The sequence below is a fragment of the Cebus imitator genome, unplaced genomic scaffold (assembly GCF_001604975.1).
Source record: "Cebus imitator isolate Cc_AM_T3 unplaced genomic scaffold, Cebus_imitator-1.0 Scaffold206, whole genome shotgun sequence".
NCBI classification, from domain to species: Eukaryota; Metazoa; Chordata; class Mammalia; order Primates; family Cebidae; genus Cebus; species Cebus imitator.
Window position 1 is genome coordinate 1,849,619 of NW_016107521.1, and position 26,250 is coordinate 1,875,868.

The window sequence follows — 26,250 nt, forward strand, 5'->3', positions numbered from 1 at the left end:
CACAGCGGGCCTGGAACAGCCAGCTGGCCAAGGCCTCCGCACTGCCTTGGCCTCCGCCCCCACCCTCGGCCCCCAGATAGATAGGGATATATTTTTTTTTCTTTTAGGAGAAGAAGAAAAAAATAGACGTAAATGAAGAGAAACACCAACAAAGAAGGCGAGAGGCCTGCAGAGTCACGTGGGGGCAGAGACCAATTGGGCCTCCGGTGGCCCCCCCCAGGGCGGGGAGGAGGAGGAGGACGGACGGACAGGGCCAGCCTGCCGTCCGGCTGCCGCCCGCCGTGGTGTGACGGGATTCCTGTGCGCCCACGGTCGCCACCGCCCCACCTGGGCTGCTGGAGCCTCCTCCTGGACCCCCGGTGCCCACTGCCACCCTCATCCGGCGTGAGAGCGCTGCTTCCGCTCCGTAAGTGAGGGCCTGGGCCCAGGCCTCTAATGGCCAGCCTCCTTCTGCAGTGCCTCCCTGCAGCCTGGGCCGGCCACCGCCTGCTCTGCTCAGTGACCAGTGCCCCCTGCTCTGAGCAGGGAAGGGGCCAGGGGTCTCCCAGACTCACCCTCCCACCATGCTACCCCCTTTTCTTCCCTGGGCTGCCGAGGGGAGGAGCCAGGCCTGTGACCGCAAGCCCCATGGAGGTCCACTGGTGTCCCGCTGTCCCTGGCCAGGCGTCCACCAGGCTGTGTGGGTCTGAGCCTAGCGGTCTGTGAGTGTGTCCGGAGGGCTCTGGGCCTGTCTCGGGGCTCTGTGCCTTGCCTGCGTGTCTGTGTTGTCTCTGTCGCTGTCTCTGAGTCTTGGTGTGTATCCGTGTGTCTGTCTCTGGCGTCCATCTGTCAGCCTGGGTTCTGCGGCTGGGCCAGGTCTAGCTTTGCTTCCCTGGGTGGGTGCGTGTGGAGCTGGAACCTGGGGCTGTGGGGGTGGGTGCCTGGGTGCCTGGAGTGCGGAGGAGCCAGGGGCTCCTAGCCGGTGAGAGTGGAAACCTTGGGGGAGAGGGAGTTGGAGATGGAGGGAGAAGGGCCTCAGAGCCCAGCCCCCACCCACCCGGCCGGCCTAGGCCTGTGTGGCCAGATCCAGACTTCCAGGAGACCTCTGTGGGCTCTACCTTAGAACAGCCAACTGGGGCACCCCAGCCCCTCATGCCCCCAACCCCCTTAGCTCCCGAGTCACTATCTGAGGGCTCTACTGTGATGGGGAGCTGTTCAGAGGCAGCCGTGATCCCCACCTCCAGCTCCGGCAGATGCTCTTGTTTCTCAGCGGTTTGGGGGTGTGGAGTGCGATTAACAGGATCTCTGGCTGTCTTTCCTCCCTCCTCCCCAAGATTCTTGCACGGAAACCGCAGTACCCCATCTGTAGGGCCAACACTTTCCACTTTATGCATGGAGAAACTGAGGTTCAGAGAGACCAAGTGACTTGCCCGAGCTTGCACAGCTAGTCTGCGGGTTCTGCTCCTCCACTGTGGGGTGGGCAAGCTGAGTGGGGTCTGCAGGGGTCTCTGGCTACAGCTCACAGGCCCCAGGCCCAGCTCCGACCGAAGCCTGGGGCCTGCAGGCGGGCGGGGAGCCCATGGAGCCCTTTGGTGGGTTGCGCGGCTGTCAATGTAAAATTTCGGCATTTTCCTGCTGGAAGATCGCGGCTTTTCGGCCTCATGGTCCCCAAACTCTCTCCGACCCCAGGTGCCGGCGGGGGCGGAGGCGGGATGCGAGCAAGCCGCTTCCTCTTGGGTCAGTTTCTCCAAATGAAAAACAGTGGCCCCGCCATGGTCCCCAGCCCAGAGCAACAGCTCGGCCCTTGGCCCAGGAACCCCTTTGACCCCAAGGCCGCCCAGCGCTTTTTTTTCTTCCCGCCCCATCCCGCTGTGAGACCTCCGAGGGCAGCAGCCGGGACCTGCCTCTGGGCTCCTCTCCCAGCTCCTGCGCCAGTAGAGGCTTCGGGCCCTCCCTAGGCCTCGGACATTCGTAAAATGGCATTTCCACGATTCCCATTTCCAGCCCAGTGAACTAGGCTGGCAAGGAGAAGGGGTTTGCCCCAGATCTCCCCAGCGGGGCGCCCCTGAGCGCTTCCACCAGGCCAAGCGCTTGCTTTTCCCCACTGCTTTGGTTGGTCCTCACGACCCGCCCTTAGCGAGGAAGAGCGGTCATCTACCCACTTCACAGATGCGGTCCCTGAAGACTCGAGGCGGGGAGAGAGCTGCTGCAGCCTCGAGTGAGGAGACGTGGCGGGGCCCATGGGAGAATCTGGCTTCCACCCGTGAACTCGTGCCTCGGCCACGGTCGCCACTCGCTCTTACCCACTTCCACGCTGCAGCGCGACCGGCCACCTGCGTGGCCCTCGCCACGACCCAGCTGGGTTCGCAGACAGGAGCTGCCTCCTCCCACCGCAGGCGGGTGGCCCGAGGCCCCCGGCGCCCGACACCTGCCCAGATCTCGGGGCGCTCGGGCTCCTCCGCTCTCTGGCGGCTCTCGAGGTCCGGGGAGCCCGGCTGGGGCTGGGGGGCCGGGAGGATGAGGGCGAAGACTCGAGCCGGGCTGCGGAGGGGGTGCCGGGCGCGGGCCGGGCTCGGGGGGAGGATGCGGCCGGGCCTCCGCCCCCGGATACCGCACGAGCCGATATAGAGCGGCCGGCCCCCGGCCCGGGCGCGGCGGGTTGGCGCAGGGCGCGGTAGCGGCGGAGGGGCCCGGGTCCCAGGTGCGCCTCAGAGAGGCCCCGGCGGCGGCAAGGGGGGCGCGGGGAGACTGAAGGGGGGGAGGCGGGAGGGGGGAGCCGAGGCCCCCGCCGCCAGCCCCGCGCCCCCGCCTCCCCGCCCCCGGCCCGAGTGGCCGTCATCGCGGGCGGGCGGCGCTGCGCCCGGGTGCGGCTCCTCGCCGGCGGCGGCGGCGCGGCCGGGAGGTGCGGGCTCCGCGCGGGAGGGACGCGGGGCTCTGCTCGCAGGAGCGGCCAGGTGGGCGCCGGGCCGGCAGCAGCCGCCGTCGCGCCCCCTCTCGCGTCCCGGGCCCGGGCTCCGCGCGCTTCCCTCCTTGGGACTTCGCCTCTCCGCCCGAGGTCGCTCCCCCGCCTCGGGCTCGGCTTCCTGGAGCCCGCCACCCACCGCCCGAGGTCTCAGCGCCTCGCGCCCCCTGCGCGTCTCCCCGCCCGACGTCCCAGTGGCGGCGGCAGCGCGGGCTGCGCCTCCCGTTGCCGTCGCTGCGGCGGCTTTGTCTTCCCCGGCGCAGGGGCCCCCGCGGCTCCGCGTTTCGGGCTCTCGGTCCCGGCGCCGTCGTTTTCCGTCTCCCGCGGCCCGGGTCCCCGGCCCGGGTCCGACACCGCCGGGCCTCGCCTCGGCGCTCCGGCTCCCGGCCCGCCGGTTTCCGCGCGTTCCCCGTCCCCGACCCTCGGGCTGGCCGCCTCCGCCTCCAGGTTTTCTCTCCGTGTCTCTTTCGCTCCGCGGCCTCGTCTCGGCGTCTCTGTCTCTCGTCTGTCGCTGTGTCTCTGGCTCTGCGTCCGTCTCTCTTGGGTTTTCTCTTTGGGACTCCGCTGTCTCTTCAAGTCTCTCTTGGATCTGATCCCCTACCCCTCGTTCTCTCTCTCTCTCTCTCTCTCTCTCTCTCTGTCTCTGCCTCCCTGTCTCTCTCCATCCCTCCCTGTGTCTCGTCCCTGCCAGCTCGGCGTCTCTGTGTCTCTGGCACTTTGGAGCTGGCCTGGTCTTTGCGCCCCGCGGCGTCGGTCCTCGTCTCTCGCCTGGGTTTCCTCCCATCTCTGTCTCTCCCGGACTCTGTCTCTGCCTCCTTCGTCTCTGTTGGGTTCCCAGAACACCCGGGCCGGGCGCCCCACCGCTCCCCGGTCCCCTGGCGCCTTCCCCGCAGCTGAGCCCATCACCTTTTCTCAGAATCGGGGTTTTGTTCTCAGACAAACGAATACGAATCGAAGCGCATCGAATCCGAGGGCCCCCGATCGGGCGCGGCGGGGCCCACGCTGGAGGAGCCCTACGGCGGGGCGGGAGCTCGGGGCCTGGGCAGGGAAGGCCGGGCACCGGGGCCTGCACCGGGCCCACCCCAGGACGCTGCGCGGGTGCTCGGTGGGTGCCGGAGGCAGCGCCTGGGCGCAGCGAGGGGACCGCGCGACGGGCCGGGGACAGCTGCTAGGGCGGCGGCCGCGGGGACCCCAGGCTGCGGGTCTCCACCGGCCCGCGCTGACCCGCTGTTCTTCCGCAGGTGGACGCCGCGGGCATGGACTATTCCTACGACGAGGACCTGGACGAGCTGTGCCCCGTGTGTGGGGACAAGGTGTCCGGCTACCACTACGGACTGCTCACGTGTGAGAGCTGCAAGGTGAGCGGCCGGGCGCGCAGCAGGGGTGCGGCGGCCAGGCGCGGCGGGGCCCCGCTGACTCTCCGCTCCCTCCCTCAGGGCTTCTTCAAGCGCACGGTGCAGAACAACAAGCACTACACGTGCACCGAGAGCCAGAGCTGCAAGATCGACAAGACGCAGCGCAAGCGCTGTCCCTTCTGCCGCTTCCAGAAGTGCCTGACGGTGGGGATGCGCCTGGAAGGTGCGCGCCGCGCGGGCCTCGACCCCTGACCTCTGACGGCCCGAGGGAGCAGGGGGTGGGGCTGGGAGAGGGGCTGAGGGCATATAGCATTGGCCTTCACGAAGTTTCTGGGGCCCGGTGATTGGCCCCTCGTTCGGCATTAGAGCCCAGTCGCTGCAAGGGAAGCGGACGCTGGCGCTCGTCTTGTAGATCACCCGAGGTGGCCTCGGGTGAGAAGGGACGCAGGCAAGGCGGGCCTGGGTTGGGCCGACAAGTATCCAAAAATGAACTCCCTGGAGATGACCCTTTCCCCAGCCCCTGCCAGGGCCCCAGAACCCAGTGGGCAGAGCTCCCTCTGTGAGGAGGTCGCCATCGCCCCCCCACCCCCAGTACCCAGCCCCAGCCAGCAGAGGCCAAGTCACAGTGCCGGCACTGTCAATCAGGCTGGGTGACGCTGGGCAAAATCCTTAACCTCTTTGAACCGAAGATTTCCCCTTGAAACATGAGCATAGCCTGGTGCAGTGGTTCATGCCTCTAATTCCAGCATTTGGGAGGCTGAGGCAGGAGGATCACTTGAGTTCAGGAATTTAAGACCAGCCTGGGCAACGTGGAGAAACCTCCTCTCTGCAAAATATAAAAAGTAGCTGGGCGCAGTGGCAGGTGCCTGTAGTCCCAGCTACTCCGGAGGCTGAGGCAGGAGGATCACATGAGCCTGGGAAGTGGAGGCTGCAGTGAGCTATGATCACACCACAGCACTCCAGCCTGGTCAAGAGAGAGATCCTGTAAAGAATGAAATAAAGAAATAAAGAAAGAGAGAAAGAAAGAAAAGAAAAATGGGCTTAATGGCAGTGGCTTCCTCCACTGAGTGAGTGCGGGGACCGGTGCAGGTAGCTGGAGACGCCTGGGCGTTCACTGCCGCAGGTTAGCTGTCAGGCTGATCTCTATTTCCATTAGGATCTGCCCACCACCACTGCCTGGCCCCCGCTCACTCAGCTGCCCAGCCGCTTATCTGTCCATCCATCCATCGGAAGGGCTCTCTGGTTCATTTGCTCAGCCAGTAGGAGCCAGTGAGATTCCTTCCCGGCATGTTCTTAGCCAGGCCCTGAGGGGGCTGGGCAGTGGGGGACAACCGAATTGCCCCCAAGTAACCCAGGCCCCTCTGTGCCTCCCTACCCTCAACCCTAGCCCTCAGCCTACAGAGGAGGAGAGAAGTTTCGGCAGGAAAGATTTGAGTTCCTGGGGGCCCTCATGGGCCCCTAATCCCAGGTCCCGAGGGGCTGGAGATCTGGCATCGTGGGCGGCAGAAACTCCTGTGCAGCCTGAGGAGCGGCACAGCGCTGCCCACCCCAGGGGGCAGGAAGACTGGCCAGGTGGCCCCCCAGCCCCTATCTCCTGCTCTTTCCCATCGCCCAGAGCACAGGCTGGGGCCCTGTCTGAGAGGGGCTGGGGGCGCACTCCAGCTGCAGAGATGCACCCGTTGGGTCTGGCTGATGACACATTGCTGGCCAGGCAGAGGAGTGAGGAGCGTCTGGTCAGCAAGAGAGGTCCCCTCTCCCAGCACAGAGCCTTGGCTGGCTCTAAACTCGGCTTCACATTTGCAGCCAGTGAGGGACACTTGAATCATTTTGCAGCAGAAGCTCGACACTCAGGCAGTCAGTCAACAAGCAGCTGGACCCTGGGGCCAGCAGTGAACTAGGCTGACCAGGGTCCCCTTCCGGTCACCATCTCCCTGCCAGGCCTTGTGCTGGGCATCTGAGCCCAGGGCTGAGCCTGCAGGAGCACACGGTGTGATCCACTCAGCATGATTAGAGTGGGCAAGGACAGGACACGTGGGGCAGTAGAGTCTGAATGAATCCAGGAGTGCTTCCTGGAAGTAGTGACATTAAGGCTGGGTGTTCAGCAACCACAAGAGAGAGAGAAAAAAAGGTATGAGTTGGAAGGAAAATGAAAGGCAGGGAGGAGGAAGAAGATATGTCAAGCAGAGGAGTGGAGGTGAGTTAGGTGGAGTGGAAGGAGAGGGACCTTAACAGAGATCACCTGAAAAGCTGAGCAGAGCCTTGAAGGCCAGGCAAAGGAGACTGACTTCCTCTGTGGTCAGTGGGAGCCATGAAAGGGTGTTGAGCAGGGGAGAGAGCGATCAGATGTGTTTGGAAAGGATCTGTGGTTGGGCAGCATGGAAGGGAGCTCAGAGAGGACAAGCCTGACTCTCTGCCCCTGCCCACAGCCGTGCGTGCTGACCGTATGCGGGGCGGCCGGAACAAGTTTGGGCCGATGTACAAGCGGGACCGGGCCCTGAAACAGCAGAAGAAGGCACAGATTCGGGCCAATGGCTTCAAGCTGGAGACGGGGCCCCCGATGGGGGTGCCCCCACCGCCCCCTCCCGCGCCGGACTACGCACTGCCCCCCAGCCTGCATGTGCCTGAGCCCAAGGGCCTGGCCTCTGGCCCCCCTGCTGGGCCGCTGGGCGACTTTGGGGCCCCAGCACTGCCCATGGCCGTGCCCGGTGCCCACGGGCCACTGGCTGGCTACCTCTACCCTGCCTTTCCTGGCCGTGCCATCAAGTCTGAGTACCCGGAGCCTTACACTAGCCCCCCCCAGCCTGGGCTGCCGTACGGCTACCCAGAGCCCTTCTCCGGAGGGCCCAGCGTGCCCGAGCTTATCCTGCAGCTGCTGCAGCTGGAGCCGGATGAGGACCAGGTGCGGGCTCGCATCCTGGGCTGCCTGCAGGAGCCCACCAAAGGCCGCCCCGACCAGCCGGCGGCATTCGGCCTCCTGTGCAGAATGGCCGACCAGACCTTCATCTCCATCGTGGATTGGGCACGCAGGTGCATGGTGTTCAAGGAGCTGGAGGTGAGTCTCTCCTCCCGCCCGGCTGGCCTTGCTTCACTGTCCTCCCAGCTGCCCAAGCCTTAGACCGACTGTCCTTCAGATGGGGCCCTCCTACCCACTGGCTTCAGGCAGTGTCTGGGGACCCGCAGGCCACCCTGAGACACTGAGCATTTCTGCTCTCTCACAGCGTCGTGGGTCCCGGCTCCCTCCCGCTCCTTCTCCTTGAGCCCCTCGAGCCTCTGCTGCTTTGGTCCTGCGCCTGTCTCTTCCTACTGTGTCTCTCCCTGGCGTGCTGTCTCTCCGCTTCTCAGTGTCTCTGCAGCCCCTTCCGTCTCTGCGGTCGCCTGTTCTGAGGCTCTTTTAGTATGCATTTCCCTCGTTCTCTGAGGCCCTGGGCTCCCTCAAAGGACTAGCGGAGTCCTGGGGAGACTGTCTTGTCTCCCAAGGCTTCAGCCCAGTGTTGGGAAGAGGGTCTGGCCCATCCTGGCCTCCCATTCAGGGAGGCTGCCCATCCTCGCCACCTCTGATGGCACACACAGATGGGACTCTTAGTGTTTTGGAGTCCGGGACATTCGTGGGCCCTTCTTCCCAGCTGAGGTGAAAGATCCTCCTGCCTCTGCAAATCTTATTTATGCTGGATGGTGGGGTGTGTGTGTGTGTGCGTGTGTGTGTGTTCAGGGAGCTAGGTGGGTAGGTAGGTGGTGGCTTCCAGGGTCTGCCACTGATGTTCCCTGGCGAGGCAGCCTTCCCCACTTGGTTGAGGTATCTGAAGCTACAAAATCAGGAAAGCGGCAGGAGAAACTGAGGCTTGACATAGGAAAGAACTTCCCAGTCTTCCCCACCTAGCGGCTTGAAGAGCCTGAGGCCCCAGAGCTGCCCCTCCAGTGCCCTGGCTCTCTGAGACCTCCCCAGACACCCCTCTAGCTGGCCAAGGCCTGCCCCGCCCTGGCCTGGGTTCAGGCACTCTGTAACCCAGGCTATTGGTGTTTGGCTTGCCCAGGCTGCCCCCCTGGCTGTTCTGGGGCTGGGTGTAAACAGCAGGGCCCATTGCCCCCCCTGCTGGGGCCACTGCAGCCTTGAGCAGCATTGTCAGTGTGGCGCCACTTGGGCTTGGGCTTCCTCCAGGGGCATGAGGCCGGATGGGCTGGGGGCGCTGCCTGCCCTGGCTGGTGTGGAGGGGATGAAGGTGGGGCATGGGTGCCTCGAGCCCTAGCGGCGTCATGGGACTGGGGCCTGGGCCATCGGGGAGGCGGGAATCGGTGGTGGCGGCTACTGCTCCCACTGTGGAGGCCTGTCATGCTGAAGCCTGGGGCTGCACCATGTGTCTGTCATGGGGTGGGTTTCTGACCACTGCCCCGCCTCTGGTCCTACCTAATGGATGGGGCCAAAGGCAGGCTCTTGAACATGAGGTCGTGGTGGAGATGAGGCCCTCAAGCGCTAGGGATTGGTCGCCAGCTTCCCTTCAGATTCCCCATGCAGCCCCCGCGCAGCGGGGAGGAGGAGCAGGGCATTCCCGGCCTTCCAGAACCCTGGACTCAGGGGCAGGGCACTTCCTCTGGCTGCCTTCCTAGTCTCCCGGGGATTTTCACGCAGGATGGGAAGGGCTTTTGTCCCAGCTTTGCTGAGTGTTTTTTCCTGCTTCTGGCTCCTCCGTGGTCCAAACCTTCCTGCTTCCCCTTCTCAAAGTCTGAATTGAGCCCAGGATTATAAGCGGTGGTCACCAGCCTCTGTAAAGGGGCCTTGCAGATAATTACCAGCCCAGCCCTTAGAGCACCTCCCATCAGCCACATGGAAGTTCTTTTCCACTGGTCCAGTGGGCCCTGGGCTAGTGTCTCTTTGCAAAGCCCAGAGGTGGTGAGGAGGCAGAAAAGTGGGAGGTGTGTGTGAGTCTGGCATCCCTTCTGGCTGGTCATTCATTTCCCCACCTCCGGACGGGACACATCTTAGCAGACAGAAGAGGGGGCTCTCTGGCTCTGAGAGTGGAGCAGCCCTTGGGCTGGGCACTGGGGACATTAAATCAGCCAGACCCAGGAGGCTGGCAGCCTGGAGGAGACGTCAGACATGCACCTAGGTGCCAGTGAAGGTGCCCTGGGCTCTGAGAGCCACTGAAGGAGCAGAGGGAGCCCTGGGGGGAGAGCAAACAGCTCTAACTGAGGGATTCAGAGATGAGTTCTGTGCCTTTCTGGAAAGTAGAGAAGATTCAGGACGTCCCAGGCAGTGGGCACAGCATAGACTTAGGCCCCGAAATGTGATTCAGGTCCTGGGAGTTCCCAGTGGGCCTGGGAAGTGGGGCCAGAGAGGTTGGCAAGGTCAGAAGAGCTGGGACCAGGAATGGGTCCTTGGGCAGAGGGTGATGGATGGCCTGCCTGGGCTGGCTGGGGCTCCAGGCTCTGGGTCGGGGAGGGGCTTCCCCAGCAGAGCCTGAGCTCTGAGCAGAGGCCCACTCAGCCCTCTGATGCTGATGGCATCTTGCTGCTCAGGAGGCATCCTGGAGTCTCAGCTGAGCCCTCAGGGGGGCCGGGAGCCCAGCTGTGTCTGATGCTGGGCTCCAGATGTCCTCTTGGGGTCTTCCTCCCGTATCCTCTTTCCCAGCCGGGTTGGGGGTCCCTCTGTCTCCATTTTTCCATCTCACACAATCCCAGCACGTTAGCTCTGACAGTGGCACAGAAGTGAATGTCAAAGACTAGAATCAGAGAGGCCTGTTGTCAAGTTCCAGCTCTGTTGCTTACATGCTCTATGATTTGGGCAAGTGACTTCACTCATCCGGGCCTCAGTTTCCTCATCTTGATAATGGGAGGAGGTGGAATAGTGTCCACCCTGCAGGGTTGCTGGAAGGAGTTAGTGAGCCAGGACAGGGGAAGAACTGAGCGTGGGCAGGGCAGGCTTAGGAAGTGGGGCTGCAGCACCCTTCCTCTCTCTTCCCCTCTGAGCTCCACCATTTAGTCGACGCCTGCAGGCTTATGTGGGCCTGGCCAGGAAGACAGCAGGGAGAGAGACACTGCTCCCAAGCTCCTCTGAGCACATGATCGTTCTGGGACTGTATTGGGGCCACTTTGCTTATAAAGCAACTTTTTCCCTGCAAAGTGGCAGAAACTCACCTGTACCTGCTGCTTGGTGGGCAGCAGTGCCCAGGGCACAGGCAGCCAGCCTCTCTGGTCACTTACCATGAAGGACAGGCTGGGGGGACGCAAAGGAGGACCCAGGAGGGGCGGTGGGGCCCAGGAGTGTCCAGTGACCCATCTTGACATCAATTCACCCTCAACATCCAGCTCCAGGGCCCCCACGGACAGCAGATTTAACTGCTCAGATAGATGGTTTCGTTTAAGCGGCAGTAACTGTCAGTCCTGGGCAGACAAATGACACCTCCCTGACCACGCGGCCGGCAGAGCGCGGCAGCCAGCCCGTGGCGTGTCAGCCACCAGAGAATTACACAGCCCGCTAGCCTTCACAGCCAGACCGATCGGACCCCAGGGGGCTCCAGAGGGGCCCTGCTGGGAGGGAGGTCAGCTCGGCACCCATAAATACCCGGTCTCTGAGGCAGCCTGCAGAGCGTCAAGGCTCCGGGAAGATTTGTGGTGGGCTGGCAGGAGGGGTGGACGGCTGATGGGCCGAGCAGACGGGCCAGGCTAATGGGAGCAACTCTCTGTGGTTAAAGGAACCTCTTAGCCACCTGCCTTCTCGTGCAGAGGGGCTGGCGGCTACGGCCCTCTGGTTTTCTTTTAAATAAAAAGAGGGGTGTGTGTGTGTGTGTGTGTGTGTGTGCGCGTGCGCGCCCGCATGCACACTCATCTGTGTGGGGAGGGGAGTGCTTAGGAGTTTGGTGTCTTTATGCATCCATTTGTCCACCCAAGGCAAGCAGTGAGTACAAGACCTGCTTGGCCAAGGGGCGTGGGAGCCACGCCGGCAGCGTTCACGGAGGAGCCAGCAGCAGATCCCCACACAGTCCTACGTGTGTTCTTATGCTTTAACCAAAAAAGGGAGAAATTATGTTTCCTGCTTCACAGAACAGGAAATTAGAGTGGAGGGGGACGATGCATGGCTGGATGGGGACTCAAACATGGGGCGTGGGGCGCCAAAGCCTCAGCCACCATATTGTGGCTCTCTGCCCCTGCCACCCCTATCAGCCGCACCGGGCAGGGCTGCCCCATCCAGGGTCTAAGGTCTGGGTACAGCGTCTGCTCCCAGGGCTGGGCCAGCCAGGTCACCGTGACCCATCTGCTTTCTGCCCGAAGCGCGGCTTATCTCCTCATTCTACCCCTTATCGCTCCTCTGCCACCTCCCCACCCCCTTGTGCCTTCATTCTGGGCGCAAGGGTGTCTGCTCCTGCGGGCCTCCGAGGGGCGGGGGCCAAGCCTGGCCCTGCACACCCTCCCCACTGCCTCCAGCTGGGTGCCCAGGGTGGGCCTAAGAGTTTTTCTTGCTGCCAGTTCGACCCCTGGGCAGGCCCCTCCTACCCAGGTCTCAGGAGGTTCCCAGGGTCCCCAGAGCCCAGCTGCCTGAAGCCTGTGTGGTACCTCCAGCAAACCTCTGTTTCCTTATCTGTAAAGTGGACTGAATGTCAGCAGGGCAGGGGCGAGGTGTCCTGTGCCGCGCTGAGCAACATGCCTGGTAATAGGTGTTCTCTGAGCCTTGCCTCCCTCCTGGAAACCTCCGCTCCATGGGGGACGGCACTTCTGAGGAGAGCTAAGGAGAGACGATTGAGTGGGCCTCTGACCAGGCCTGTCTCCTGCGTCCTCCCAGCCAGGACAGAGCCTGGGGCCCGAGGCTGACGGTAGGGGCTCTGGGAAAAAAGCTTTGCTGGGAGCGGGATGGAGGTGTGGGCTCTGGATCCAGAGGTGAGGGGGGGAAGGAGGGAACGGACCTCCTGCCTCCGCTGTGCCCATCTGTGTGCGGTCCTGACTTTTCTCTCTCCTTCTCGCCCCCCTCTGTCTGCCTGAGGACAAATGTCCCAGGGATGCCCCAGGAGAGAAGGGGAACAGAGAAGAGGAGGGGGCTTCTACCTCCTAGAGAGAGAGCTGTTCATCAGGCTTGGGCCGGTTCCCCTCTGGCTGGGAGCCCCTAGGTGGGGAGTGGTCCCTCGGCGCTCTCTGCTTGTCTTGGGGAACCTTGCCATTCCTCAGCCGCTTTGACTCCTGCTCTGGGGCCCAGAGAAGAGCTGGACACCGGTTCTGCCTCCCCAAACCCCATAGGCATCCGTGAAGACAGAAGCATTTAACTGATGGCACGAGATGTTGCAGATTCTGCGTCCAGAGGGTGGGCGGGCCTCGAGGAAGGAGAGGGGTCAGGTAGGGATTTGTAGAGGAGGAGGGAGGCTGTGAGACCAGGAGCTCCTGGATGGTAAGGGGGGTGATCGGCAGGTCTTCCTCCACACCTAGTGGTTAGGAGCGCAGATCTGGAGCTGGACAGAGCTGGGTGACCTCTCTGTATTCAGCTTCTCCTCTCCGTCATGCAGGTAGCGACTGTGGCTGTAAGGCAGCCGTGGAATGACTGTTAGCTGCCATGGCTTGCATTCACCACAGGGCATGGCCCAGGAAGATGCCCCGGAATGGTCTGTGGGGTTGATGGTGGCCACTGATGAGTGGCATGGGCTGAGGGGACCAGGCTGTGTCTGCTTGGGACCATCTGCCGTGCCCAGTGTGCTTCCAAACACCCAGAAGGGCTGGCTTTGTCACAGTGGAGACTGTGCAGCAGGAATGCCAGCTGAGGCCCTGGCCTGGCCCTGCCTCTGTGTGATCCTGGGAGAGTCTCTTGCCATCTCTGGGTGGCAGATTCTTCAGCTGAAAACTAGGGATTGGGGCCAGGTGATCCCTGGCTCTTCTTCTGAGTCCTGCAGGGTCAAAGGACACTCCAAATGGGCTGGGCCTGCCCCTGCTCCGGGTGCCTCTGACCGCAGCCTGGGCATTGGGAATCGGCCCCTTGTCGCTGCTATGTTTCTGCTTCAGGTGCCAGGTCATTGCTTCCCCCCTGTGCATGCCCTGGGCCTGACCGCAGGCCAGGTGGGACCTCCTGACTTCTCCTGAGCCTTAGAGCTCTGGGTAGGCCCAGGGGGAAGCCCTTGGCTTCTTCCTGATGGATCCTGTTTGAGTGGTTGTGGCTGCCAGAGGTGTAGCCACAGGCTTTTAAATGTGCACAGTGTTAGGATTAGGAATCATCTTGCATGCATTTGTGGGAGTCCTCTGCAGAGCACTTCTGTGGACATGAGTCACTGTCATGTATGGCGTACCTAACATGGACCGGACTGTCTGCTTAGTACTTTGCCCACTTTACAGATGGGAAAACTGAGGCACAGAAAGGTTACCAGGACTTGCGTAGTCATACAAGAGACAGAGCTGGGGCCTGAAGCCTGGCCCATGCATGCCCCACCCTCCTGTTAACTAGCCAGACCCCTGTTGCACTTGGATAACGTAGGCATTTGGGCAGACAGGCACAGGGAGGTTAACTTGCCCAGGCTGCACACCCAGTGGGGTCTCAGCTGGGAGGAGAAGGGGTGAGAGGAAGGTACCCGATGCTGGCTGGAGCCCAGCCCCCCACGTGCCTCTTCCTTCCAGGTGGCAGACCAGATGGCGCTGCTGCAGAACTGCTGGAGCGAGCTGCTGGTGTTTGACCACATCTACCGCCAGGTCCAGCACGGCAAGGAGGGCAGCGTCCTGCTGGTCACCGGGCAGGAGGTGACCACCCACTGGGCCCCGCCCTGCCCCTGGACCCCGCCAACCTGGACCCCACCCCACCCCACCCCTGGGCCCCGCCCCTGCCCTGCTGCACACTTCCAGAATTCAGGGCCCTGGAGAGGACCCAGGCCTCTCGGGGCTGGCTCTGGGCACTCTGATTATCAGCCCTTTCCCTACGTTCAGGGGACACAACAGGCCCGACCCCTCAGGGAGCAGCCCTCGGCCAGGCTTGAGAGGCACTGGCCACTGGGATCCCTGCTCTGGGGAGCAGCTCAGGGGGTGTGGGCAGGTCAGGGGAAGCTTGTGGAGGAACTGATGGTGGCCCTGGGTCTGGAAAGAATACACTAGAGTTGGCTGGGGAGTGAGGGGTGAGGGGGCAGTCCTCACCTCCACTGCAGGCTCGGAGAGGGGAAAGTGTGGCAGCCCGGTTCCTGCTGGGGCTGGTGTGGAGGCGGCCTGAGGTGAGAGAGGAGGGAGGCTGGAGGGTTGCTAGGGCTGGGTTAGCGGGTGACACCTTGCAGGCCCTGACAAATGAATGAATGAATGAATGAATGAATGGGCAAAGGGCTCCAGAGAGCTCAGAGTCAGAATTTGGGCTGCCTTAGAGCAGGGAGTGAGGATCTGGGGAGGAGAAGCCCCAGAGGCAGCAGGGTCTGGGGAGAGCTTTAGGAGGGGGAGGGACACACCAGGTGGCAGCTGAGGGGCAGGATGGGAGGGGGGGCATCTGGGTGGGTATACAGCCAGGGAGGAGGACTCGCCTGGTGAGATCAATGTAGGGAAAGGGGGAGGGAGGGAGGCAGAGAAGGGGGTTGATGCTCAGGGTCTAGCCTGGTGGCAGGAGCCTCACTCCCGGGTGGGGACACGGGAGGGGCCGTGGGCTGGGTGGGTGCCGTGGGGTGGGGAGGCAGGTGCTGCTTCCCACTGCAGCGCCCCCAGATCCCCGCTCCTCATCTGCATCTCTTGCCTCAGTGCCACAGGAGCACGGGTGGGCAGCACTGCTTCCAAGAGGGCGTGTTGGGGGTTTCCTCTGAGTGCAGGTGCCTGCAGTCTGTGTCTGTGTGAGGTGTGATGTTGGCACGCCGGCCGAGTCTCTGGCTATGGGAATGGTGTGTGTGTGTGCACTTGCCTGTGTTTTACTGTGCAAAATCTCCACACATCAGATGGGTCTTCCCATCACCTCGTAAATGTGAATGCATACATGGGCATGTGTCTGTGTTGCTGTATGAATGTACCAGGGTGGGTGTGGCCATGTGCACATGTGTGTGCCTTCACTTGTGTTTGTGTGTGTGTGTGTGTGTGTGTGTGTGTCTCCGAGCTGAGCAGTGACCCAGCGTGCAGGTGTGATCATGGAGGTTCTGGGCAGCCATGTGGATGTGTCCACGTGTCCCCTTGGAGGCCTGCCCTTCCCTGAGCCCTCCCTCCCGGCATGTAGAGGGGCTCCCTGAGCAGCTGGTGCTGCTGGGCCTGGTGCTGGCTTAGTGTGTGAAGGAAGGGGGTGCCCTCAGCTCCAGACCCGGTGGGTTGAGGAGAGTTCGAAAGGCGGGTCCCAGAAGGGTCCCCAGCGCTGCACAGATGTCATCCACGCCTGGCTCGGCATCAAGGCTGGGCCCTCCTGACCCCAGCCCGTCTGAGCTGCCCTCTCAAGGGCACCTCCGATCCATTCCCTCGCCCCTCTGTCTCCGATTAGAACCTCCTGCCCGGACCCACGTCTTCTGACTGTGCTGTTCCCGTGCCCTCTGCCCCAGGTGGAGCTGACCACGGTGGCCGCCCAGGCGGGCTCCCTGCTGCACAGCCTGGTGCTGCGGGCGCAGGAGCTGGTGCTGCAGCTGCTTGCGCTGCAGCTGGACCGCCAGGAGTTTGTCTGCCTCAAGTTCCTCATCCTTTTCAGCCTGGGTGAGTGCGGCTTCCATGACAGAGAGGTGGATACAGCCAGGGGCGGGCAGGAGGGTGGGTGAGGCTGGAGAGGTAGCCCTGCTGTGGCCAGAGTGGCCACAAAGGAGCCTCAGGAGAGAGAGGTCCCTCCCTTACCTACTCAGTGAACAAAGGTCTGAGGGCCCCCCCGACCAGGACCTGGCTCTTAAATGGGGACTGCTTTCCCTCTGGTGGCCCCTGTGACTTCAGGATTTTTATTCCAGGCTCGCATCCTGGGGTCCCCATTTTCCCTAATTCCTGGATCTAGGAGGCCCCAATTCTGAGTCTAGCTCCTGGGACCCGTACCACTTTGCCGGTGCACTCATGCATTCATTCATTCACTCTACAAACAGGCGCCTCAGATACCGCAGTAAGCAAAAAAACCCCAAAGCCCGGCCCTCGAGGTGCTGACCTTCTCCGGGGGAGACAGATCATGAGCTTAATACGATTAGTAAGACATAGGTTCCTAACATGATTAGGCAGGCATAGCCAGGAAGGTTGTTACCAGTGCTAAGGAGGAAAAGAAAGCGGAGGAAGGCAGAGGGCAGGCCCGGCCCGGCCTGGCCAACCACCCCACTCCCCAAACACCCAGGTCTCCCTCCCGCTGCCCTCCTGACCCCAACCCCACCTGGGCTACTCCAGTCTGCACCCTCACTCCCTGGCAAGCCATCACCAGTGTGCTCCCCATGCCCAGTGATGCTGAGGACACAGCTGTTCCTTGCCAATCAGGAAGAGACCTGCAGCTGGGGTGGTTAGGGCTGAGACAGAGAGATGGGTGTGGCTCAGGGAACCCTGGGTGGGGAGCAAGAGCTCTTCTTGGAAGGCTTCCTGGAAGAGGGAGATGCGAGCAGGGTTTTGGAGGATAAGTAGGAGTTTTCTGGGGGGATGATTTTTTTTGCAGTGGTGCAGATGGGATAGAATAAAGGAGATGAGTGAGTGCTTCATTACCTGGAGATGGGGCAGGATTAAGATATTTTGTGGTGGCTGGCATTACAGTTATAGTCTGGGAAGGGTGTGCCTGCCAGAAAGAGGGAAGAGTGGGGAGCATTACGGAGGCGGAGGGGAAGACGGAATTAATTAATGAAAATTGGGAAGCCCAGTGCTCAGGCAGGATTGGCGACATCCTCTGTGCCATGCGACTGGGTGTAGTGGGCTGGGTCTCCCAACTCTGGCAGAACAGGCTGGTAGCTAGAGGGCTTATCTGCAAGGCCACCTTAAGCCACCTCTCAGGACACCAGCCAGGGCTCTGCAGGGGTCAGCGGGGGACAGCCACTGGGGTGGGGAGGGGCAGGATCTTGTGCAGCCAGTTAGGAGCTGTGGCCCAAAATCCTTGCAGAAGCCTCGGCCCGGCCCAGTGGGCTGCAGCTGGGGAAGCTTCTCCTACCTCTGCCTGCAGCTGGGGAAGCTCCCTCCTACCTCTGCCTGCAGCAGCACCCTCCCCACAGCCTGGCAGCCTCAGCAGGCTGGCACAGGATACAGTCACAGACGTGCGTGGTGGGGCCCTGTGTGGTTGGCGTGTGGAGCCTGCAGGAATGACGTGAGCGCCTGTGTCTCTGTTTCTGGGCATGCGTGTGTGCTTGCACGTGCAAACGACGGACTTTCACACGCTTGTGGCTTCTTATGTGTTAGGCTGTGCGAGGGGATCGTGTGTGATTGGGGAGAGACCTGGAGATCTGGGAACACGAGGAATTTGTGAGGGAGGGTGGTGCTTGGAGGCACCTAGAATCGGAGTGTGTGTCTGCAGGGTCGGAGTAGTTTGGGAAGTGAGAGTTCTTGACCAGGTTGCCATCCTGAGGCCACTGGAGGATCCTGGCGGGGGAGGGGGTGGAGGGTAGGCTGCCAGTCACCAGGCTTCTTTGCCAGGGCTCTGTCTATCCCTGGGTGTCCCCTGAAGAGCAGGGACAGTGTCTTGGCCCCCAGCCCCTCTTCCCACCAAAGCCCTGGACACTTGGGACTGCCAGGCCCAGCATAGCTCTGGCTGCCACTCAGGGTGAATCCCGGACCCCTCTTCCCTGGGGCATAAGGAAGATGGCAGAGCTTAGCACTCTTCTCTTGGGTCCAGGTGTGGGCACACTCAACACTAGAAGTGCCCAGCCTTCATGTCACGCCGGTCATCAGCCTTTATGCCCAATGCAGCAGCTGAGGCCTGAAGGTGCGAGGGGCTCTGGTGCTGGGCTAGAACAGGCCTGAGCTGGGGGGAGAAGGGTGTGTGCGTGCACATGCATGTTGTGTGTGTTAGGAAAGGGAACTAGGTTGGGATGAGGAGTGGATTCTAAATCTGCACTCTGGCTGTGTGCCCTTGGGCCAGTCACGGCTCTCTCTGAGCCTCTATTTCCCCATCTGTAGAATGAGCCTTCCTGGAAGAGAGACATCTGAGCAGGGTTTTGGAGGATTAGTAGGAGTTTTCTGGAGGGATGAATTTTTTTGCAGTGGTGCAGATGGGATGGAATAGAGTTAATCCCTAACTTGCTACAAGGATTGAATAAGAGAGTTCCCCCAAAGTGCCCAGCGCTTGGCTGACCTCTGGGAAGTATGTGTCTCAGAATTGTTTTAATCATAATTACCATTATTAACTTAATGTGCATTTGCATAAGTGAATGAATGAAATGAATGAATGAACCAGCTCACATTCTCCATCTTCACAGGAGCTGTGTGTCTGCAGTGTCTTATCTTTGGGCACCAGACCGTGGGTCTGGCTGATGTGGGTGGGGGAGCCCTGAGCCCAGCAGGCCAGGAACCTGATGAGGCTGGGGTTACCGGAGGAGGAACAGGAAGAGATTCCAGGACCCCAGCTGACGGCAAGCAGCGAGAGATGGGGTGTAGGGGGCGGGCAGAGGCCTTTGGGTGGCCAGTTCCAGGTTAAGAGAGGAGCCCCATCAGTTCAGTGTGATCAGGGTTGGACCAGAGAGGAGAAACCAGCGCCACCTGGCTATCAGGGAAGGCTTCTGGGGGGTGGGGGCTCTGAGCTGGGCCTCGCAGTATGAGTAGGAGCATTCTGGGTGAAAAAAAGCAAGCGGCATTAAAGGCTTTCCAGACTAAAGGAACAGCTTGTGCAAAGTTCTGGGGAATCTTCAAAGTTCTGTCTGGCAGTAGGGGGCGGGACTGGGTGGAGAGGAGGCTGGCGAGGGGACAGGAGCTGAGCTGTGCAAAGCCTTGAATGCCGTGGCCTGGTACCTTGAACTTTCCCTTGGGAAGGATTTTAACCAGGCAGTAACATGATGAAATCCGCATTTTATCAGGACCCTTCTGAGTGCAGCATGGGAAAAGGATGGCAGGCTGGCAGCCCAGAGCCCTGGCAGACGCTAGACCTCGGGCTCGGCTGGAGCAGACTCCAGGGTCTGCAGCAGAGGGGTCCTCTCCTGATCCTGCCCAGACCACCAGAGCTGGGGCCCCAGGGAAACTGGGACCCAGAGAAGGACCGCCACTTGCCAGCAGACCTCCAGCTGGCGAGCAGGGTGTCCCCTTCAGGGGGCGGCTCCGCCCTGGGCAGCCTGACCTCGAGTGCCAGTGTCCCCCCACCCGCCCCACCGCCCTGCGGCTCACTCAACGCCTCCTTCGCGCCTGCCTCCGCATAAGGGTGCCATTTGGTGTCTAAATAGCCGTCTCGGGAGGGCGAGGAGGCAGGTAAGGAGGTTTAATTAAAATTAGTGCCTCTCTCCCGGCAATCACGGTATTTATGAAGATGGGCCCGGCTGGCATTGTTCTCCCGAGGACTTAATCGAAGCTTAATGGATTGACCTAACATTCGATTTCCTGACTTCCATTGAGGCGGCGGCAGCAGCATTCCCTTAAGCGTTTGCAATTTACCCACTGCTCCGCGCCAACAAAAGGCGGCCTGAATAGCAGCCCCACTCGAGGGGCCATTGTGCGCGGGGGCGCCTGCCTGAGTTACCGCTATTGGGACAACATTCTTTATGCCTCGCTGGAATGAAAGGATTATTCAAATATTCAATTAAACCATGAAAAGGGGGCTTTTCTGAGAACCTGGGGGCCCCCAGCTCTGCACAGCCAGCGGGCTGCTCTCCGAGGTGGGGGCACCATCTCCCAGCTCCCTCCCACCTCCACCTCCGGGAGTGCTGGGAGCTGAACGGGCTTGGGGGGCTGCAGGCTCCTCTCCAACATGCCCACCTACAACCTTCAGGCGCCCAGGGCCCAGAGCTGGGCATGCAGATGAGAGCCAGCTCCTAGCTGCCCTGTGAGGCAGAGATGAATTTGCCCCTGTTCTGCAGATGACAGGAAACTGAGGCTCAGAGAGGGGAAGTGACTTGCCCAAGGTCACCCAGCTGGTTGTAAAGCTGGGATCTGAACCCCTGACACATGAAGGGGGTGTCTCCAGGGTTGTTTGACCCCTGCTCCCGTGCTGGAAGAAGGGCGTGGTGTTCGTGGGTTGTCGGCACCGTCACATCTGTTATCCGCAGGAAACTTCTCAATGATCTCTTTAGAAACTGGGGGCCCAGAGAGGCTTGGAGAAGGGGAGTGGCTTGTGCAGGGCCTCCAGGTGAGGATGAAGTCAAGTCCAGAGGCCAGTGTAGCCTTTCTGGGAGAAACCTAGGACCCCAGGATGGGGGCTTTTGGACAGGACTCATGGATTGCATGGAACATAAAGTTATGTCCAATCCCCCAGGGACGGGCATTCCAGCTTGACCCAACTCCTGGGCGGGGGGACCCAGCCCTCTTGCCTATCATGGGAGACTCGGGTTTGAATCCAGGCTCTGGCATCTGTGTGTCTTCAGGGGCCTTGCTTCCCTGAGCCCTGGGGACGCACTGCCCTGCCAGTCTGGATGTCTGCCGAGATGAACTGAGCTGGGTGCAAGGTGTCTGGGGGGTACCTGGGAAACTGGGGCTGGGCTTCTGGACTGTGGCCACTGCGGCTCCGTTAGCAACTGTGCTTCCCTCCCCCAGCCCTGTGGCTGACCTCTTGGGGGCAGTGGGGGTCTCCAGGCTGCTGAGTGCTGGGAGGCCATGGAACTGCTGGGGGTGGGGGGCGTCCCTGACTCCGATCCTCCTTCCACACCCACCCCCGCACTCTGCTTCTGTGTCCCTGGTGAGGTGCTGCTGAGAACAGTAAATCCTGGTAAAGCCGAAGCCCTGGTCTTCCCGGCCTCCTCCCACCCCTGTCCCTGCTGCGGCGTCCTGGCCAGTTGTCCCCCTCCAGCTGCTTCCTCCAAGCCCCTTAACTGATGTGTGGCCTTGAGCTGGTCCCTGTCGCCCTCTGGACCCCTATTATGAATTGTCAGAAGACTTGCTTGAAGTGTCAAGAGGCTTGGGGAGGGGAGTGAAGGCAGATGGGACAGGGATGAGGCCAGCAGGAGCCCAGTGAGGGGGCATGACTTCCCCTGACCTTTGAATGTCAGGGGCAGGACTGGCTAGGGAGTAGGGCTGCTCGATACGGTTGGGCAGGTCACTCACTGCACAAGAGCACATGGACCAGGAGGCGTTGGGTAGATATAGCAGCATCTCTCTGGACAAGGGGGAGCGTCCATGTAATTGGCACAAAGGTGCCTTCAGGGTTAATGGTGACCTTCCTGGGGAAGCGAGGAAGAAAGTGTTCCTGGCTCGCTTCAGAAAGGAGGGTGAGGAGCCCGGGCTTGGGTGGGAGGATGGAGGCCAGGTCCTGCCATCCGCCCCCGGGCCCAGCTCGGGTTTCCCTAAATCCGACTTCGGACAACATAGGCTTTGGCAGGCGTACTGGGAGCGGCCTGGGATCAGGGTTGCCAGGAGCGTGGCGCTCTCCTGGCGCAGAGGGTGTTAAGGGGATTAGGGGGCCAAGGGCTGCACATGCTGCCTCTGGACTCCCCCGCAGCTGCAGGGCCAGGGCCGGGGCGATGGGGTGGGGGAGGAAGTGGGCGGATGACCGTTTTTTGAGCCACTGGTCACCCCATCCCAGGCAAGGCCAGGCTAGGATTTGAGGCCCCGGGACAGATTCTGTGGGTACCTGCTGCCCCTGTGCCCCCAGGCTGGGCACCTGCTAGAAATGCTGCCCAGGAGCTTAAAGAGGCCTGCACATAGTGGCAGGAACTTGGGTGACAAGAAATTGACCCAGGCTCTCCCCGTCCAGGGAGGAGGAAGGCTGTTCAAGTCAGGGCGGGGCAGGGACCACTGCACCTCAGTGTTGGCTGGGTTCAAACCCACTTTCGGTCTCTTCACTGGACCTCGGGTGTGGGGGGAAACATCAGTTGCACTCCTCTGTTCAATCATTGGTGCACGCAGAACCAAACCCCCTCCCTCCCTCGCCAAAGGGAGCCCTTCCCTGATGCTTAATGCAGGTGGTCCTGTTTGCCCCTGTCTTCCCGTGGCATGTCTGCTTTGTGTACAAGCTTTATTTATTTATTTATTTATTTACATACTTATTTATTTAGAGACGGAGTCTCACTCTGTTGCCCAGGCTGGAATGTAGTGGCACAATCTCAGCTCACAGCAACCTCTGCCTCCCGGGGTCAAGTGATTCTCCTGCCTCAGCCTCCCAAGTGGCGGAGATGATAGGCACGCACCACCATGCCTGGGTAATTTTTTTGTATTTTTAGTAGAGACGGGGTTTCACCATGTTGGTCAGGTTGGTCTCAAACTCCTGACCTCAAGTGATCCACCCACCTTGGCCTCCCAAAGTGCTGGGAATACAGGCGTGAGCCACCGCCTCTGGGCAACAGGCATTTCTAGTTTATGTACGTGGCTGAGCCTTGTGGATCTCATCCTGACCTCCCTTATGTGATCTTTGTTTTCCACTCAGCCTCAGGCTTTTAAAGGCGCATCCCTTTGCCCTGCACTGTGTGGGCTCCCTGACTTCTGTCCACTGCACAGGGCTCCTGGGGGTGCCACTCCACGTGGCCATCCAGGCCACCTCCTCACCACCTTGAGCACAGATGGCCCCTGACTCCCGAGCTTTGGCTTCGAATTTTTCAACTTTACGGTGATGCAGCCATTGAAAAATATGCATTTGGCAGAAAGCATGCCTGGAGTACCCATGCAACCCTTTCTGTTTTGGGTTTTCAGCATGGTGTTCAGTGAACCCCACGCGGCGATCAGTACTGGATTGTAAAACAGGCTTGCATCAGATGATTTTGCCAGCCGTAGGGTAATGTGATCTCAGTGCATTTAAGGTAGGTCAGGCTATGATGTGCAGTAGGTCAACTGTAGGAAATGCCTTTTGACTTAAGATATTTTCAGCTTGCGGCAGGTTAATCAGAATGTCAGCCCACCTGCACTCCTGCAGTGAATGTCCATGTTCCCCCATGGCCCCATGACAGTCCTTCCTGGGCTACTGGAGCCTCCCTCTTGGCCATAACAGAGACTACAAGAACATGCCAGCTGCCTTCTAGAACCCTTATCTTACCCATATCCCCATTACTACTGGCCATAACTTAGAAATTTAGGTTAAAAAGACCAAGAACCGGCCGGGTGCGGTGGCTCACGCCTGTAATCCCAGCACTTTGGGAGGCCGAGGCGGGTGGATTACAAGGCCGAGAATTTGAGACCATCTTGGCTAACATGGTGAAATCTCGTCTCTATTAAAATTACAAAAACTTAGCCAGGCGTGGTGGTGCATGCCTTGAGTCCCAGCTACTCAGGAGGTTGAGGTAGGAGAATCTCTTGAACCCAGGAGGAGGTTGCAGTGAGCCGAGATTGCACCACTGCACTCCAGCCTGGGTAACGGAGTGAGACTCCCTCTCAAAAAAAACAAACAAACAAAAAAAAAACCAAGAACCTTCAAAGCCCTTAGTAAGTAAACTGTACTTAATTTCTATAATAATATTAAGGACTACAAAACTCTATTCTGCAACAATTGAATGCAAAGCAACCACTTTAATTAAGCTAAGCCCTCCCTAGATTGATGAGACTTTAACCCTTGAAAATTTAGCGAGGCCATCAGTCCTCATGTGTTGCAGCATGAGATGGGATCCTCCCACCCACAGCGTGCCTCTGTGGGTGTGGAGATGTTGGGGTGACAGTGGCAATGGTGGCAGAGTGGGGATGCGGATGGCAGTGGTCATGGGGATGAGGCATCAGTGATGGCTTTGATCGTCCTGGGGGGTGGTGTTGGTTATGGCAGCAATGGTTGACCCTGGCGGTGGTGAGAGCAGCTTTCATTATGATGGCACTATTGTGGTGCCAGCTCACCCAGCCCAGCGAGCGTCTCACACGCTGGACACTGTTCTTCAGAGCACTTTCCACACAGCAGCTCCCTAAATTCTCAGGATCATGTTGTGAAGTTGGTACTGTCATCACCCCCATTTTACACATGGGGAACCGACAGTTTCAGTAACTGCCCAGGGATACTCCCAGCGAGGCTGGTGACGGGCTTCATGATTCTTGTTCATTGTGATCACGGTGGTGATGATGGTGACAGGTGACTGTGGTTGGGTGGTTGATGGTGGCGCTGGCCACGTTTATGAAAAACACAGGCACGTGAGTGTCAGTGACAATGGTGGTGATTGTGAACCAGGATGACAACAACGGTCATGGTGAAGCGGTGCCAGCAGGGAAACCCTGGTTGCATGGTTGATGGTGGCAGTGGCAAGTCTTTGGTGGTCATAGGGAAGGCAGCATTGTGATGCCGGTGACAGTGTTGGCCGCCCGGCCCCGATGGTGACCGAGCGCCTCCCTTTGCAGACGTGAAGTTCCTGAATAACCACAGCCTGGTTAAAGAGGCTCAGGAGAAGGCAAACGCTGCCCTGCTGGACTACACCCTATGCCACTACCCACACTGCGGGGACAAGTTTCAGCAGCTGCTGCTGTGCCTAGTGGAGGTGCGGGCCCTGAGCATGCAGGCCAAGGAGTACCTGTACCACAAGCACCTGGGCAACGAGATGCCCCGCAACAACCTGCTAATCGAGATGCTGCAAGCCAAGCAGACTTGAGCCTGGGCCGGGGGCGGGGCCGGGGCTGGGGGCGGGGCCGGGGCGGGGCCGCCGCCACCCCGCCGGGTCCACGTGTTTCATTTTATGAGGCCCACCCAGGAGCCTCGGCCCCGTCCCAGAGGCCGCTGCCCCTGAGTTCTGACACGCTGTGTTTGGGAAGGTGGGTGGGGCTGGGCAGGGCCTGGCGGAGGTGGGGTGGCCCTGGACAGCCACTGGCACTTGCCTGCTAGTTGGAGTGCCCAAAGGAGGTGGCTGGTAACCACCCCCCCGCCAGCCCCTGCCCTGCTCCCAGCTGTCTCTCCTGGAGTCTGAAGCCTGCAGGTCCGGGGAGGAGGTTCGGGATTCCCTAGTGGGCCTGGATGTCCCTTGGATCAGAGGTCATCCCTTCCTCCTCTCCTCCAAACAGACAGGGAGAAGTTGAGCAGGTATCAACTGGGGGAGGAGAGAGGGTCTCCAGCGTTCCCCCACAGAGAACAGGAGGGAGGTCCTCTGTAAACTAAGGATAACTGAGTTTGCTAAACTGGGAGGGGCCACTGGGCCCTAGAGGACAGCAGGAGACTCGTTAGGACAGAGTCCCCCTCGCTAGCCCTTCTACTTCACCTGACTCTGCAAGAGGGAGCTTTGATACATCATCGGGAAAGAACTTTGCTCCGGTCATCACTGATTCCCTCTCCTGCCCGAGGAGAACGTTTGGTGCAGTCGACATCCTAGTCCCACCCAGAGGTGGCCCTCCCAGGCTGATATTTATCTGCAAGGTTGTAGTCAAGAGGTCCCCCCACTTTTTGTTTTTAAGCTTCTAGATACCCCTTGAAAGCTGTGGTGGAGGGAAGGGGACAGATCTGAGGGCTGAAGCTGAGGCTTGGGGACTGGCACTAAGGACAGCTGTTTCTCCCTGGACACTCGCCTACCAAGTACCCGTGGGGTGGTGCTGGGTCACTGCTTCTGAGCCCCAACCCCAACCCAGAGAAGACCTGTTGCCCGCCCTTCACCCACTCGCTGAACAGCAGGACGCCCTGTTGGGGGCTTCAAGTCTCTGTGGGTGGGAATGAAGGTGAACTTGGGAGGGGCACGGGGCTGTAGATCAGGGACAGCGCTATTGAGCTCCTCCCTGTGGCCCCAAACTTTTGGGTCCCTTGCTGCAAACTCGTGAAGCTGGGCCTCAGCTCCCTGGTCTCCTGCCCTAGGTTATGAAAGAAACTCTCCAGGGCGAGGCACTAGGGAGAGGCCTCAGCTGTCTCCCATCCCCGGGCTGGGTGCCTGCTGTCCACCCTGCTTTCCTGTTACTGTTGCAGCTTGCGCTGAGCCTGCCCAGTTGGAGGAGACTGGGCACCCCTGCCTTCTGCCTCCCTGTCTTAGTCCCCATCTCTGCCCCCTGAAATGTGAGCCCCTGCCAAGGCCAGAGACCCACAGCCCCGAAACGAGAAGTGCCCTTAAGAATGTCCCCAGCTCCCGCAGTCCTGGAATAAATTTTGCAATTAGTTTCCAGCTA

The 26,250-nt window shown here is 60.5% G+C and overlaps 1 protein-coding gene across 3 annotated transcripts; it reads left to right on the forward strand.

The window, feature by feature from the left end:
* Positions 1-135: 135 nt before the first annotated feature.
* NR5A1 (nuclear receptor subfamily 5 group A member 1) lies at positions 136-26,250 on the forward strand. 3 transcript variants are annotated; one of them, XM_017548354.2, is made up of 7 exons: positions 136-406; positions 4,183-4,299; positions 4,378-4,519; positions 6,723-7,348; positions 13,876-13,995; positions 15,741-15,888; positions 24,514-26,246. In XM_017548354.2, the coding sequence occupies exons 2-7, from the start codon at positions 4,198-4,200 to the stop codon at positions 24,759-24,761; spliced, it is 1,386 nt and encodes a 461-aa protein (XP_017403843.1). In that variant the 5' UTR covers positions 136-406; positions 4,183-4,197; the 3' UTR covers positions 24,762-26,246. The 3 variants fall into 3 exon arrangements, with proteins under 3 accessions (XP_017403843.1, XP_037601561.1, XP_037601562.1); XM_037745633.1 differs by lacking the exon at positions 136-406 and adding an exon at positions 420-697 and having other exon boundaries at positions 24,514-26,250; XM_037745634.1 differs by lacking the exon at positions 136-406 and adding an exon at positions 420-679 and having other exon boundaries at positions 24,514-26,250.